General features: G+C 47.5%; 1 protein-coding gene across 2 annotated transcripts in view; it reads right to left on the bottom strand.

Moving 5' to 3' along the window:
* Positions 1-16,282, bottom strand: part of Ctnnd2 (catenin (cadherin-associated protein), delta 2) — a 349,057-nt gene that overhangs the window by 10,470 nt on the left and 322,305 nt on the right. For both annotated transcript variants that reach the window (XM_013013886.1, XM_013013885.1), the window contains one exon: positions 3,494-3,620. In XM_013013886.1, the coding sequence (XP_012869340.1) occupies positions 3,494-3,620 (127 nt within the window). The remainder of the gene's footprint in view (positions 1-3,493; positions 3,621-16,282) is intronic.

The following is a 16,282-nucleotide window of genomic DNA, read 5'->3' on the forward strand; positions in this document are numbered from 1 at the left end:
CATGAAGACCTCTCCTTGTCCCTTGTAGATGAACACCCTGGCCATTCTCCATGCCTTACATTTTAGTCCCCTACTGCCTGCTGGATGCAAGGAATGAGTTCTATCATCTCTGAGTCCCCAGTTCTAAAAAGATGTATCTAAGCCTAGGACAGCTCCCGGGAGTTCTAATGAGGGGAACCTGGGAGGTGTGGGTTGTTTTCTGGGAGACAGCAAACCTAGCCTGCCAGTGCAAGGGCTGGGAGGAGGGGAGAAACAGCAGTGCCCTGGGGCTGGATTGGTGAGGGGTTTCACGATGGCCCTAGGGTGGCATCCGGCTCAGTAAGAGCTCAGCCATGATGCGGTTCTGGCTCTTGTCTTCCCCCATCTTTCTGCATCCTAAGGCAGTGCTGCATCAACCTGCTTAACCCAAAGACCCAGCTAAGACTTTAGGTACTGTCAGACCATCCCCTAGGCCACTGGAGTCTGAATTTGCAGTGGAGGGGCTTCAGGATCCCTGTTTAATGAGGATAATTAAGGCTAGGGCTCCCTGTGAGAACTCTGATGTTTAGCATAAGGCCTTCCTTCCTTTGCTAGTGTCCTAGCCCTTTCATCTGTGCCTCAGTTTACTGATCAGTGCATTATCTACATCCTGTGTAGGGATCCTCAGCCCCAGAACTGGGCCTGCTTGTACCCAGAACATACCTCTTTTTCCACTGTTTGAGTCCCTGGATTCTTTTTGTCAGACTTAGTATCCTCTATTTGCAAATCCCTGCGCTAGCCGGTGAGGGAGACAGAGATGTGAATTCTGCTGCACTTCCTGGAGGGAAGTAGGGCTCTCAAGAGAAGCAATGCAGAAGGAAGCACAGGCAATGCCATGCCAAGTGCTGGGAAAGGTCGCCAGCCTGAAAGGCCTGCAGCCCACTTCCCAAACTTATCAACATCAGATCAAGACTCATTGCTCCAGCATTTCTAACCCTGGTTGCTCATTCAAATTAGGTACCCAGACTTCTTCTGAAACACTGATGCTTGAGCCCCATCCCACATCAGTTGTGTGGGAAGCTCTGAAGGGGAGAGAGGAAAGAAAACCACAGCAGCTGGCAACAGCCCATAGGGCCTGTGTCACTCCTGAACACACCGATAACTGTGATCAAACACAGTGCCACAGCTCCCTGCTATACAGGAGCCTGGGCAGGCAGGGGAGAGAATGCCCCAGGTCTGTGGCAAGCGGGGACAGGCTGGCAGGACAAGAGCCACTTCTGCTCCAGTGGGTAGAGCAGGGGGACATATGGCACATTACACTGACTCTTGGGGTTCTAGAGATTGAAGAGGAACCTCTGAAAGGAAATTGGGGCCCATAGCAAGTCTCTGACTATTCTTGGCTGTGTCTAGCTTCCGCCTGCTCTCAGAGCACTGCTTGCTGGTCTCGCTCACTTCCTTCATCCTGTGTCTCTCCTCCTCTCTGTGCGTCCTCTTTTACAGGAAGCCTCCCTCTCTCCTTGCCCCTTTGCTGCTGGGCCTTCCTGCACCGAGAATGGCCTCTTAGGTGTCACTGCCAGGTAATCACAAAGGCACAGTATTCTGAAGACTCTTGACCAAAGCTTTGAAAATTAGAGCCTAATATTGCACAGATGGTGATGTTTATTAAAGCACATCAAGTGTGTAATTATCTCCGGAGACCTCACACAGCAGTGCTCTGAATCTCCAATAAATCAGGATAAGCTCTGGCAAAGGAAAAAAAAATCAAATCATGCAAACAGGCGTTTATTAGTGTCTGGATGTGACTGGCTTAGGAAGCAGCTGGTCCTTCCTGAATCGCAGCTCACACCTGGCCCCGCCTGCCCTGGAGGGGGCCGCACCTTCCACAGGAAGGTCAAGGATTGGCTCTCTGTAGTTCCTCATAATTAGACTCTCGTGGAATGGGGTAGTCGAAGCGGGAGAGGCCCGCCTGTGTGCTCCACTCACGGGAGGGTCTTGATTCTTCCCTGTCTAACCCTGGACACATAAGCTTCCCGGAGCCAGAGGGAGGCCCAGCTATTCCAGCCCGGTGTTTCCCACTCACTTCTGTAGTTCTTCCTCAGGCTGACAGGAAAGTCTGGGGTGAAATTTTAAGACAATCGTTCTCAGGGAAAGAGAAAGCACTTCAGTGCTCAGTGCCTGCTGCCAGAGGTGCTAGGATGACGTTCCAGAAAATACAAAATTTCCTCAGCAAGTGGAGGGCAGGGCAGGGAAGAAAGGTTGGCATAAATAAATGCCTAAGTGATTAGGTAGGTGTGGGTACATAGAATTCATGTATTCTTCCTCCAGTCTCTGAACAGATATAAAATGCAGAAACCAAAAGAAAGGTTTTAAACACTTACATGTTGACTTAAACAACAGTGACACTCTGCCATGTCTCTTACTGAATTACGTGTTCATATTCAATTTACCTTTCGTCTTGCCTTAATCTTTGGTATTACTGAAAATGGCTGAAAAAGGATATAAAATGTTTTCTTTTAACAAATAAAAAATTCAGCTCAAAATTTAAGCAGTAGGAATATGACAGAATTAAAAACAAAGCCAGGCACTAGTGGCTCACATCAGTAATCTTAGCTACTCACGAGGCTGAGATCTGAGGATCACAGTTCCAAACTATCCTGGACAGAAGAGCCCTTGTGATTCTTAGCTCCAAATAATCAGCAAAAAGCCAGAAATAGAGGTATGGCCCAAGTGGTAGAGTGCCAGCCTTCAGTGAAAAAGCCAAGGAGAATAAGAGGTCCTGAGTCGAATCCCCAGTACTGGGGCTTATATGGGATAACTTGTAGTAATGGGATAATGGGATAATTGTAGTAACAATTAATAATTAATCAAACTGAATATAAGTAGTTACGGAGCCTTCAATGGTGTATGTCAAATTTATAATCACACCAGAGGAAGAAACAAAACATCTTGTCTCCTCTGCTATAGTTTAATTTTCCAATTGCAAAGAAAATACAATTCAAACTTTGAGTCTTACAAGTTGCTCCATAGAGAACTCTGATGTGCAAGTTCTTCAGAGATTTTTCTTATACTTGCTACTTGCTGATTGCAGGTTCACGGCAGGCCTTCCACACCCGGGAAGCCTGCTTCAGAGGGCCTTGCTCTGAATGTGTGTGTACGTTTTATCGAGTTACCACCATGATCAAAAGAAAGTAGAAGATGGCTCTGTGTCTCATGCTGATCATCAGACCTACTTAAAAGGCTGAATTCTGAGGATCGAGGTTTGAAGCCAGCTTGGGCAGGAAAGTCTGTGAGACTATTATCACCAATTAAGCACCAAAATGCCACAAGTGGAGTTCAAGTGGTAGAGCACTAGAGATAACACCTAATCCCTGAGTTCAAGCCCTAGGACTGGCACACACATACACACACACACACACACACACACCCACACACACACAGAACCATTCATACTCTGCCCACAGGCCACATCTGGGTGTGTGTGTGGGTGTGCTCAGGGGGAAGCTGAGGCCTGGGCGGGCCCTGGGCCATCTCTTACCTGAGCGGTTGTTGGGAGACACGCGCACAGGGGAGATGGAGGGTGTGCGGGAGGAGGAGTAGGGCCTTTGCCGATCCCTCTCGATGGTTGAAGATGAGGCTACAAAGTGATACTGTGACCATCCATCCTGCAAAGACAGTGTGTGCCCATTAAACCAGCAAGGCCGGGCATTGCTGGCCTCCTGACACCACAGGGGGCCAAGCACCTGCATCCGCAGCACATTTCTAGAGGGTGTCAGGCACGTGTGGAGCTGTGCAGCTCATCAAAGGGGAAATGGAGACACCGCCTCCTCCTCAGACAGCCCATTCAGGAGGGTCTGCTCTTAGTGCTGCCTTTCTTTCCCACATGTTGAACAAATGGTCTCTTGGCCTAACTTGCTTTGCCAGAGGTTTCTATTAAATGCAAATGGGATGCTCAGACTGTCAGGTGATCCTGAAAGCGCCTGTCCTCCGCCTGCCCGCCTTCAGTTCTGCTTCCTCTCTGAAAGCCTCGGAGGCTCCTCAAGTGTGAAGCGTTTATTACTCTCCCTGTTTAGGAACGACCTGTGAGCTATTGGAGGCCAAATCCTCCCTTCCCATGGATCTCCCTCCCTGTTGTGAATTTTTTCTTCTCAGCCACAAATGCCTAACTCCCCTGGTTCAGGGCCTTCACAGGGCTGCTAAGCATTCTCACCTCCACCCTCTGGTGGCCCCAGGAAACACCCTGTCCATGAGCAAGGGCACAATGCAGCTTGCCAATTCTTTAGCCTGCCCGTACCTAGCCCATGTGTGGAAAGCATAGGAACTGTTTTTATGGAGAAAACATGCAACAGACATCACGGATCAGTTTGTGAGTTTAGAAAGCATGAATATTAACGAAAACATCTCATGATTCCAAACCCCCAGCCCAGGGATCTCCCATGAACAATACTACAGTCTTTCCTTCCAGTCTTCTTTTTAAACTTCAATTCTATTTCTTTTTTTTTAAGTTTAAAAATATTATCTCTAAGTAGTTGTCTAAAGAGGTGGCCAGTTAATGAAGCCGTTCATGAACATATACCTGTCGATCCATGTCACCCTTTAACATTCTCACCCACTGCTCCCCTCACAAGTCTATTTCCATCACAGCAACGCGTCAGAGTGCTGCGTGGAGCATGACGGCCTGTGCTGAATGGCCCACCGCCTGGAGAGCGATGGCAGGAGGGCCAGGGGTTCGAGGTTAGCAAAACTATAGTGAGATTCTGTCACACAAAAGTCAAGGAGAAGCCCCAGTGTGGTGGCATCCATCGGGAAGTCTAGTGAATTGGAAGACACAGATCAAGAGGACGTGGTTCTAAGTCAGCCTGGGTCCAAAGTTTGTGGGTTCTAGTCACACAAACAAGGCAGGTGTGGCGGTGTGAAGGTCAAGTGACAGCAGGAGGAGCATCGCTGTCTGGCTGGCTGAGGGAAATGGTGTGAGATTCTGTCTGAATATTAACCTAAGAGAAAATAAAACCTGAAGGTGTGGCTGCTGAAGTGCTTGGCCCCGAGTTCCAACATCGAAAACAGAAACTGCACCAAACGTCCCCACAAGTAAGTCGTATGTCTGGATGGCAGCAGGAGGCGGCGCGGGCACTGACTCCCGTAGTTGCTTCATGGAAACACTTATTTCCAATTTTTTGAGGGGGGAGAGTGGATGATTTTTAAGGGTTTCAATGCACTGTAAAGCATGATCACAAATAGTAACAGGAGAAAATGAATAAGGAACACAATTCATACTTATTTCTGCATTTACGTCTCTCGTTTATCTAATATTCATTATTCCTGCGGGTGACTGGCAGGACAAAGCCGAGCCTAGAAGCAGGTAACTTTAGAGGAGCTGGCAAATACTGGTGTTTACTATGTGACGAGAGCTGAGCTGTGTTACAATCTCACTTTGCCCAGGAAGAGCCTGACCTTGGGGTCTCCACAGTCAGGACAGTCAGTGAGCAGAAACGCTGGGCTGGACACAGTGGGAGGTACCATCCACTCCTCAGAAGCAGGGGAGGGCAGGGAGCACAGAGCTGCTGTGGCCACGGAAGGGCTCTGAAGAGTGAGTGCTGTAGTCTGGGCTATGGCAGGGGGCCATCAGGAGCCAGCAGGAAGGGCAGAGGAGTGAGACGAGTGAGGGGAGGGGCCGTGAGCGGGGGTGGGTGACACATGGACCAGGAAGCTCTCTGCTCCCAAGCTGGCGTCCCACTGAACCTCCTTTGTACAACTACCGAAGGACAGTGATAGTGATAGTGATTACTAATGATAACCAAAGGCTTCTGTGACTGAGGGGTGAGCAAGGGGACGGGGGTGGGGGCTGGAGTCCTCGCGTGTCCAGGCAGTTGGGCAGTGGGCGGGCGGTGAGTGTCTGGGAGAGGGAAGAGTGTGCAGAGACTCAGTGGGGCTGTGAGGACAGCACATGGCTGGGAGCTCAAGTCTTACCCCCAACTTCTGAGGTAGAACAAAGGGCGTGGAGGTGTCTTTCTCTACCCAGGCAGCCAAAGGGCAAGAAGCAATTTAGGAGATGGAAACCAAGACTGCCTTTGGGGCCTGTTAGGGCAGAGACACTCATAAGGCCTGGAAGAGAGATGGAGAATTGAGCAGAATCTGCAGAGCAGATCTCAGGAGCAAGGCCTGGGCCAGAAAGGCTCTAATTTAAATACAAATAAAGGAAATCAGAAGATAGCGAGTCCAGGGCAAGCCAGCAGGTAGAGGGTGCCCAGAGTTAGAGGCCTTCCAAGGAGGCGGAGAAGGAACAGTAAGCCGGGGGTGGCAGGGGGTGGGTAGGGCAGCCTAGGTAGGGGTGACAACGCGTAAGATTAGGAGAGCTGATGAATAAAGAAGACCAGCCAAATGAAGAGGACCCAGCACCTCCTTGGGTCCTGGGAAGATGGAAATCATGTGATGGGCAGGCACAAAGGTTCCTTATTTGGAGACACTGTGAAGGCTACTTCTCCACAGCTCGTAAGAATGGGAACCAGTGAGGAGGAGGCAGTCTTTGCCAGAGTTCCACATGAAGGGCAGTGGAGTCGTGGAGCCAGATGAGAGCGAGAATCCGAGATGTTTCAACAGACGCCCTGGAGGATACTGCAGTTCTTCTACTGATGGAATGACTCAACATCAGGAGGAAAAACCTGGTGATTTCCCAGAGAGGAGAACAGTGGAGAGGCACAAAGGCTGATAGGATTCAGCGAGCAAAGAGGTTACTGGCCCCAGGACAGGAGGCAGGAGGGACAGGCTGTCTAGTGAGGAGATGGGGCGGCCGACCCTTACACAGGAGACCGAGGACATTCTCTCTTGTCATTTCATGTGTTCTCACAGAAGAGGAGAAGTGAGGCCATCTACTACAAGTAAGCCGGGACTAGAGTTTAGAGAATAAGACAGAGGAGGAGGAGGCAGGAGAGAGGGGGCACGTAGAGTGATTCTGGAGACCAGCGGGGTTCACAAGTTGGCTGTGGCCAGGTGGTTGGGTGGCTCGGGTGAGGGGCCAGGTTGGGGGGTGGGATGCTGGGGTGGGACTTGGGGTGCGTGGCAATGGAGTTAAAGTGAGGTGACTAAGCAGCAGAATAGTTTGCATGTCTCCAGCCACCTCCAGCTGCTCTGCGGAGGTGCAGAGTGGGTAACACTGGATGGAAGTTGTCAGCTAGTAACTTCAAGAGGTACAGGGAGAAGGGAAAGTCACAGGGACCCACACCAGCTATGCAGGGGAGAGGAAAATAGGATGTGAGGGAGGAAACAGAGGGAAAAGGAGTCAGTGGACTGGAGATCCTACAAGAGTCAGAGACTGCTGGAGTGGGGGTACTTCACAGATTCTATGACTTTCCTGAGTGGGGAATAATTCCTTCCTTCCTTCCTTGCTTCCTTCCTTTCTTGTTTCCTTCCTTTCTCCTTCCTCCTCCTTCTTCCTCCTCCTCTTCCTCTTTCTTCTTAAGGCTCTACCACTAGAGCCACAGCTTTTTGTTGGTTCACTGCAAATAAATGTCTCACAGACCGTCCTTTCTCATCTGGCTTCAAAACTCAGTTCTCAGGTCTCAGCCTTTTGAGTGGCTAGGATTACAAGTGTGAGCTGCCAATGCACAGTGAAAAGAAACTTCTTGAAAATACTGTGGCATGAAGAGGACATCTACTCTACCTGCAGGGCCAGTGACATGGGAAATGAGACAGCTCTTCTTGGAGAAGGCGTGAGGGAGCGTGTCCCCAGGGCCATGGAGTGCCCGCTAGGCTTCAGGGGACTTCACTGTCAACAGACCATGGGGTACCGAAGGAAAGGAGGGGGAAGGACGCTGCTGGGTGTCTGTGCCGAGTATGGCCTGTTGAAGGTCTTTGAGGAGTGAGTCTAGGAAATGGTGGACAATTCTAAGAGCTTGGACACTGATGGCAACTGAGGTAATGAAGTAAGAAGAGCCCAGGCTGCGAATGACTCCTGGGGCAGAGTGGGCATGTGTTGTGACGAAGGACAGGAATCAAGGTAGGAGCAAGAAATGTCCACATCGATTTTTTCTCAGTACTTTAGAGGGTGCTGCCAATGGCAGGGGAATGACATTTATATAATTTAAGAGAACGAAGGGGGTTCAGTTTAGCACGTCGGTTTATGAGTACAAGGCGTCTTGATTAATGTCACTCCTTCCATTAGTTCTCCCTATCTCTCCCAACTCCATCCATCCCCTCAGCTCCATCTTCACATCTATACACTGGAGACGATGACTGCATCCACCTACCCTTCCTCTCTCCATGGGGGAAGGGCGTGTGCAGGGTAGAACATGCTTCCAAGTTGTATACACCAATTACTCAGCCTGGGAATGACAGAAGACTGCTTAAAAATACTTCCATTGGTGTTGACAGCGAAATTCCTACAGACGACGAAACCCAGGCAGGCCATCTTGTCTCTGTCTCATCCATGACACTTTGCTGTTCTAAGTGGTGGCTGGGGACACAGTTCTGATCATAAACCTTGGCTGCTTGGGGCATGAATCAATGATGGTATTCTGTATATCATTTAAGGTAAGCAAGGTATTTTACAGTAACAATACTGGTTAATATTTGATATGTTCTAAGACCTGTAACTAGGCTACCACATAGCGCTCTCCATGTTTGGTCATGCCAGGGAAAGTGAATATGAAAGCAAAACTACATAGGAAGGAATTCTTACAAGGACATAAGCTTCCAGATCTTTCAGCGCAGCCAATGCTGAGCATGTGACTGTGTGACAGCAGGGTGATTTGACATCATTTGTCTGTGGATGAGGGAGTTAGACGGTACCTACAGATGTTGAGAGGGGAGTGTGGGTAGAGACTCAAGACCCCAGCTGGACATCTGTGCTACAGGGGATTACATGCCCCAGGAGTAGGCATTACCGATGAAGAGGGAGAGAGGAAGCCTGAGGACTGGTGCTAGCAGCACCCAATTCAGTTTCCTGATTTGAGCTGTTTCCTGAGCCACAGTAAAGACCCCCCCCCCACATTTGAAGAGTCAATAAAATGCACAGCTCTAGATCTCCAACTTCTGGGCACTCCAGAATGCCTGAGAGAGACTTTAAATTTCTGAGGAGGTATCTTTCGGAAGTTCGTGGAAGGCAGAGGGATATCAGATGCTAGAGACAAGGGGCGGGTCCCAGGTACGGCTCAGTCACCCTGCCTGAAACCCAGGGATGCTGGATTAGTCGGTTACCTTGGGTATAAACCTCACCGCGTGCTTCATCTTTACTGAAGGAACGTTCTGGTCATTCCAGTGGAAAAAATGCTTTGTTTTCTTACGTAAGAAGGGGAATGAAGATAGACTTTCTCTGGGAATGCTATTGCAACTAATATTCCTTCTCTCCCACTACCACACACAATATTCATTATCTAGCCAGTGAGTGGTCAATTTATTATTCATTTACTTCTTGGTGTCACTCAGAAAGACTTGAAAATAGTTGACATAAATGTGTACAACTCAAGCAAATATCTTCTCAAGCATTATTTGCTTCCTTGAGTGCTATTTTTTCCTTCTAATTTTAACTCATTGTTGGCCAGATACTTGTTTGTGTGTGTGTGTGTGTGTGTGTGTGTGTGTGTGTATTCTATTATAGCGTGTGTTTAAGCACCCTCTCTATGGCTTGGAGTGGTGAGATAAGAAAGCTCAGGGAAGAAGAACGGGAGTGAGGGACAGCCACAAGACCAGGATGGAAGTTAATCCTCAATATTGATGATAAGGAACTTTTTAAATGCTGGTGGCTCTGCAGCCCTCCGGCATCATGACCCTGAAAATGTGCCCTTCAGCTCCAGACCTGGCTAGGCTGTCAAAAACATGATATGATATCTGCGCCTCAAATTGGTTTTTATTTTTAACACATTAAACTTAAAACTGGAGGCTGTTAAAGGTTTCCAAGTAGATAGAGATAGAAATCCAAAGAGAAGAGAAGTTCAAAGTCATTGAACTTTAAATTGCTACCAGGAGTCATCTGATTGTCTTTATCATCCCCTCTTACTGTCCTTCCACAAGTTTGGGCTCTTGTGCTAAAGCTTCTGATGTGTTTCATTGTGAACTTTATTATTCTCCTGAGGCCATAATCTCCCACATCAGCAGTTCTAAGGGTCAAAGTGCGGGGAGCCATGGGGAGGTCGCCACTGCTGTGGAGCAAGGGCAGGCTTACTGCTCAGTTCCTGCAGAACTCAAGGATGCCGGACTTCTTACAATACTCTACACTTGGTCCTTTTGACTCTCCAGTAAATGTGTGCAGTTTGAATGGTATTACTGGAGAGGCGTCTACTAACTGCTTGTGTGAAGGCAAGAGCAGCTTGCTCTCAAGTTGGCTACTGCACCCCCTGCCCTCAGAGAGTCTTCCTTCAGTGGCGTGAAGGGAACAGTTCTGTAAGGTGTGCGTGCACAGGAGCAGACAGAGACGGTGTCATGGCCTCGTCTACTCTCAGGACTTTGAAACTGTGGTTCTGTCACCCTTCCAAATGTCAGGGATGGACAGATACTAGAGACAAGGGGACAGCTGGCCCCTGGTACAGCTCAATCACCCCCTACTGCTACCCAGTTACAGTGGGTAACTGGTCGGCTGGAGGATGCATCTCATGGCTTCTCCCCACCCAGCCTCCAGAGACTCAGGTGGGACTAGAAAGCTGCAAGGAATCAGCTTCTCCCTTCCAGCAGCCAAACTCTCCATCTAGCTTTTATTTTTTTCCCTCCACAAATGAAGGAAAACCGAATTTGTGGGCATCATTGTAGTGAAAGGTCTCTGCACAGGCAGGGGTGAGCCATGATTAGAATATGTATGCTTGGTCAATGCTAGCTCCCAGAAAGTGCGTTGGGCCCAGCTCCATTTGAGTTTGTCAGACAGACACTTCTCAATGCTGACTTCTATAGCAATGAAAATATGTCACGACCTCAGGACAGAGGGATGCCACACTCACCACGGGCACCAATCACACCCAATCACCCAGCAGTCACTGAGTGTGTGATGTAACTACACACACATGTATGTCGGTATACAGCATGGAGATGCCTTTGCCTCTTTACCTGTCTGGCTCGGCTCTGTGCCAGGCAAAGAAGAGGCTGACTTTGTGAGTCAGAGCACGGGTGCTAAATGCATGATGCCTCGAAGGTTCAGGGAACTGACAGTAATTCCCTAGTTTGCTTTTCCTAGCACTGTGTTCACCTCACTGTTGCTGGCTACTCTGTCTCTGGCTGGGAGGCGAGGATGGCGCCATGTTTGTCTCTGAGCTCTTGGTGGAGAGTGTGACAGCTAAACACAGAAAGTGCCTAATGTATGCTGTTAATGATGGCATTAATAATTATAACATGGTCAAAGCCATCCCCAGCAGGAAAGTCCTCAAGATTCTGATCCCCAATTAATCACAGAAAAAGCTAGAAGTGGTCCTATGTCTCAAGTGGTAGGATGTTAGCCTTGAGCAAAAGGAAACCCAGGGATAGTTTGATCCTCCAGGACTGGCAAAAATAAGCATTAAAACCTGAAAAATAATTATAACAATTATTATGTAATCAGTTCCATAGGTGTTACTGTTAGCCTCTACTGTTTTATGAAAAAGTCATCATTATTGTATATTTTATTTTAGCATAGAGCAGTCTCATCAGAATCTTTAGCTGTTGGTCTGTCCTTTATGACATACATATGGCTGAGCTGTGTGTGTGTGTGTGTGTGAATGAGTGTGCGGTAGGGGTGGACTCAGCTTGCCTGCTCCATTTTAATCTGTCAGCTGCCTGTCTTTCAGTGCGTAGGGACGTGTCTCCTCTTTACTCTTTACTCTTGGGAATCATTTCAAAGCATCATTCCACCTGCACCTATGCTCCTAGATGGGTGCAGAGTCTGTGCACCTCTCAGAGCACGTACCCTTGCCTCCTCCCTCCACTGCTTCTTGCATCCTGTGGCTCAGGAAACTCAAGTTACTGCTGGTGGGAGAGCAGAGCACATTTGGTTTCCTCATGCTCCAATTTCTTTCAGGATAGGCTATAACCATCCACATCTACTGCCAGAAGTGCCCAAGACATGAAGTGGGTTCATTCTGGAATGGGTCACTTTGTGAGAGAAAACAGACCAGTCATGTTCCAGAGAGCATGCTTGACAGAGAGCATGCTTGACAGAAAGCAGAGCTCGACAGTGAGAGGTGTGGAGAGGCTTTAGGTGTGGTGGGATGAGATCTACTGTGTGGCACTGTGCCCAGGCTCCCGTCTGCCTGCCCTACCAGAAAATGTGTGGCTGCTGCCTGTCGGGTAAGTGGTGTGCCCTTTGACCTGTGGAGCCAGAGACAGGATGGAGAAGGAGACTGTGAGAGGGACAGGAGAAAAGCCTGCAGCAAAGACTTTACAAAGAAGGTAGGAAGGAAGAATGAACAACTCAAGGGCTTGGGAGATTGGTGATCAGGGACAGAGAAAATCAGTCAGATGCCAAACCTCCATTAATGAGATCAGGTCTAGCAGGCATTGTGATTTTGAGTTGCTGGTGGCAACTGGTGACCTCTGACCTCCACACCCGGAGTAAGCCACACTGGATGTGACTACTTACAATTCTGGCTCCAAAGATAGTGCTGGTGGTTTTGTCTTCTCCACTTAAAAATTAAGAGTTACCAGTGTGTGTGTGTGTGTGTGTGTGTGTGTGTGTGTTGTGTGTACTAGTCCTGGAACTTGGATGCAGGGCCTAGGTGCTGTCCCTTAGCTTTGTTTTTTTTTTTCCCTCAAAGCTGGTGTTCTACCCATTGAGTCACACCTCCACTCTTTTTTTTGGTTAACTGGACTTAAGAATCTCTTGGACTTTTCTGACCAGGCTGGCTCTGACTTGAGATCCTCAGATCTCAGCCTCTTGAGTAGGTAGGACTATCGGCATGACTTACCAGAGCCAACTACCAAGAAGGGAACCAGTCTTTTCTTATGAAAAAGGACATCTCTATGGCTAACACAGAAGTTTCAGTAAATAGCTGGCATTGACAACAAACAATGGTGGTTTATTTCCACTGGGGTATTACTTAGACCTCACCATAAATGGTAGGACATGGGTGGGTGGGTAATGGATGGGCATTGGCCCTTTTCCTCTTTTTGTTTTTTAAACAGCTTTGGAATGTCCCTAATCCGTTAAGACTTACTTAGCCTTAAAACAAGGGTTTCCCAGTGAGCATACAGAAACTACTTGGGGCTGAAGTAACAAATACATGTTTTTTTTGGCCTCCTCTGTCCTTGAAGGCTCTGCAGCCCACAAAGCCTGTCAATTCTCATTTTCTCTGAGTGACCTGAGATATAAAGCCAAGTGTGGTGAAATCCTTTGGGTTTTTGTCTTCTAAGCTCATCCACTCCTCAACTGCAAGTCCTTAGAGCTCCTCCCATCCACCCACAAGACCACTTTCTTCAGGGACCTATTTTCCAGATGAAAATTACAACTAACACTGTCACTACCCTCTTCAAAAGGTAACTAGCTAAGCTATTCTCACCACATATGAAAAATGTAATTGTTCCACGTGGTGGCAGTTTCCCAGTCATTTCTAAGTAGAACAGATCCATTAATGTAATCACATTTGGAGGAGAAAGAAAATATTCCAAATGAGTGTGGTTAAATTTCTTCCTTATTTCTTATTCTGTAAAAGGCTTCAAATTGAAAAAAAATAGCAGAATATTCCCATGCATGGTCTATGGGGTGTAAGCCATATCAGATTCTGCATATCAATGAAACCTGCAACTTTTTTTGCTATAATAAAACAAGCTTCCATCTATTTATAAAAGTAAACTGTTAAAGATTCATTTAAGCTAATTCCACCAACAATCCTAAAAGCTATTAGAGTTAAATATTTAAACTGAAATTTAAGGGCCAAAAGGGAGTATTTGCAGTTTAATGTAGAAATAAATACCACCTGACATAACAGTTGCTTTCACGAGTTTGTTTCAGTGCTGTTGCTTCTAATGAAGTTTAATTAAATTGATTTGGATACTTAAAGGTACAGTATGCATGAGAATAAAGATATTTTGCAGCACTGTGTTCAGAAGCAAATGCTATGTCAATGCATGCTACAAATTCAATTTAATTCACTTGGCCTCAAGAACCAACAGCACCAGGATGATTTAGCCAGTTAGAAAGAAATGTACATAATTTAGTTGAAGAAAGTAATATCGATGTTAGTTGCCAGGAGTAAACTGCTACTAACAGAATGGATAAAAAATTAACAAACCAATAATGACTCCAACACACACACACACACACACACACACACACACACACACACACACACACACACACACACACACACACACAGCTTGGGAAATGAAAATGAGACCAAATTTTTTTTCCTCAATGGCACTTTGAAGCTTTAAGTCAAAACATCTAACTCAGAACATCTTTAGCCATGTCTTCTTTATTCTAATTAATACTGCACAATTAAATTTGGGATGAAATTGAACATGGTCTAGTCTTTTAAGTATACAAATCCAGAAGTCTGGCTTTTAGTGCTCACATCATTTTGATGCTGTACAAATAAGGTATTATTTTTCATACATGCTCCCATAAGGTCAGTAAGTTCAAAGTACCCCCTGGTCTACTGTCTGAGACCTCTGTATCCACTTACTGTAGAATATTTCACACACTAGAAATGGAGGCAGTCTCTGAACACAGCTCTGCTGAGCCTAAATTTGGAAACAGTGACATTGGTACTTATAGTCAACATGTGCCGTGCTATGTGAGACTAGACCAAGAGGCAGAAGGAGGAAGGAATGGGCATTTCAAGAAGGCTACAGCAAGTCGCTTGCAATCAGAACCAGGCAGGAAAAGTCCAGGTTATTGTAAGGTTTATGATTAGCCTTGTAGAGAGAGTCAGCAAAGCTTCCTGGTGGAAGTAACAACTCAACTGAAGCAGATTGAACAATCTGATAGCCAGGCTGCAGGGAGAGGAGGAAGGCTGGGGAATTCACCTGGGCACTGGCCACGGGAAGGCCTCGGGGTGAACACAGATTAGTGCAGTAGAGCTAGAACAAGGAAGAGCGGGGATGGTGGTGGAAGGAGATGAGCTTCCAGAGGCCAATGGGGCCTCTGTCCTGAGAGGAATTAGGGTTCTGAGTAGTTTACGAGAAGACTGGCAAGGTCAGAAGTGGATTTTAAAATGTGTGTTCTGAAGGTTTAACCGAAATGAGAAGGAAGACCGACAAAACCAGAGGCAGCCTGTGCCAGGACCATGGATCGTAGGAATGAAATTGGGAAATGTGGCTACAGTTCAGAGATGCTGAGGGAACCAGATGAATTGGCATGTGTATGCAGCAAAGATCACTCCACTCTGCACAGCTTGCAGCTTTCTGAAAACTGGTAGTTTACCACATGGACTAGAAGAGAGGAAAGATAGCTTTGGGGGAGGTAGGTATTCAATGTGTGGACAATTAGGGGCCTGTGCCTACCCACAGAGAGAAGTCTCACTGGTGGCTCTACAGTGGAGCTTTAACATGCATTTAGCAAACAGGCATGAAAAGCAGACAGAAATTACTGTAGATACCAGTGGCATTCAGATGTATTTAGAAATGCTTGGAACAGATTCGACCGCATACATGCTGAGCTATGGAGGTGCAAAGCAAGGTGCCTTGGGGAAGATCAGGGTCCGCCTAAGAGTCTGAGCAGGAATAGTATGCAAGAAAGAGAAAAATGAGGAGAGGAGTGACAGAAAGCCCAGGAGGGAGCTGTTTACTGAGCAAGTATGTGGCAGAAACTGATCTCCCCCATCTGTTTTTCTTAATAGGTGGCCCACATGTGGTGGCTTTTTATGGCCACGTGACAGAGACCTGGAAGTGAGGCCCAGGCATTGCCACTGCCAGGTATGTTGTAGGCCTGGCAGCACCTGGGGGAGAAGTGGAAAGGTACGTGTGTTGTTAGTGCTCACGGGGAGAGGAGCTGACTGGCTATTCAACCTTCTGGTTAACAGCCGAGCGCACTAACAGATTGCGCCACAGAGACATTTGACTGGCTATTCAGACTGGCTACATGAGCAGAAGAGCACACTTCTCTAGAGTTTGAACATTAGATGTGGAGGTTCTCAAGTAGCAGCTGGACGCTTTCTCTGACTCACGCTGGCTCCAGGACCAGCAGAAAGCTGCAATGAGGAGCAATTCCAGTGGGAAGTGAAGGTGTCTGCCAGGACTGCTGCAGAAGTGGGAAGCATGAAATGGAAGGTGACGAAGGCACAGAGACTGAAGATGGACACCTGCCCTTCCAAGTGGGAGGGGAAAGAAACTTGCAGGCCTCCTTTTCCCACCACACTGGCCTCTGCACAATACTATGGAACCATTGACGTGAGCTGGTTTTCAAAGTCAAAGCCAACTGGGAATTAGAGAAGGAGCA

This window comes from Dipodomys ordii, unplaced genomic scaffold (genome assembly GCF_000151885.1).
Source record: "Dipodomys ordii isolate 6190 unplaced genomic scaffold, Dord_2.0 Scaffold21, whole genome shotgun sequence".
Lineage (NCBI taxonomy): Eukaryota > Metazoa > Chordata > Mammalia > Rodentia > Heteromyidae > Dipodomys > Dipodomys ordii.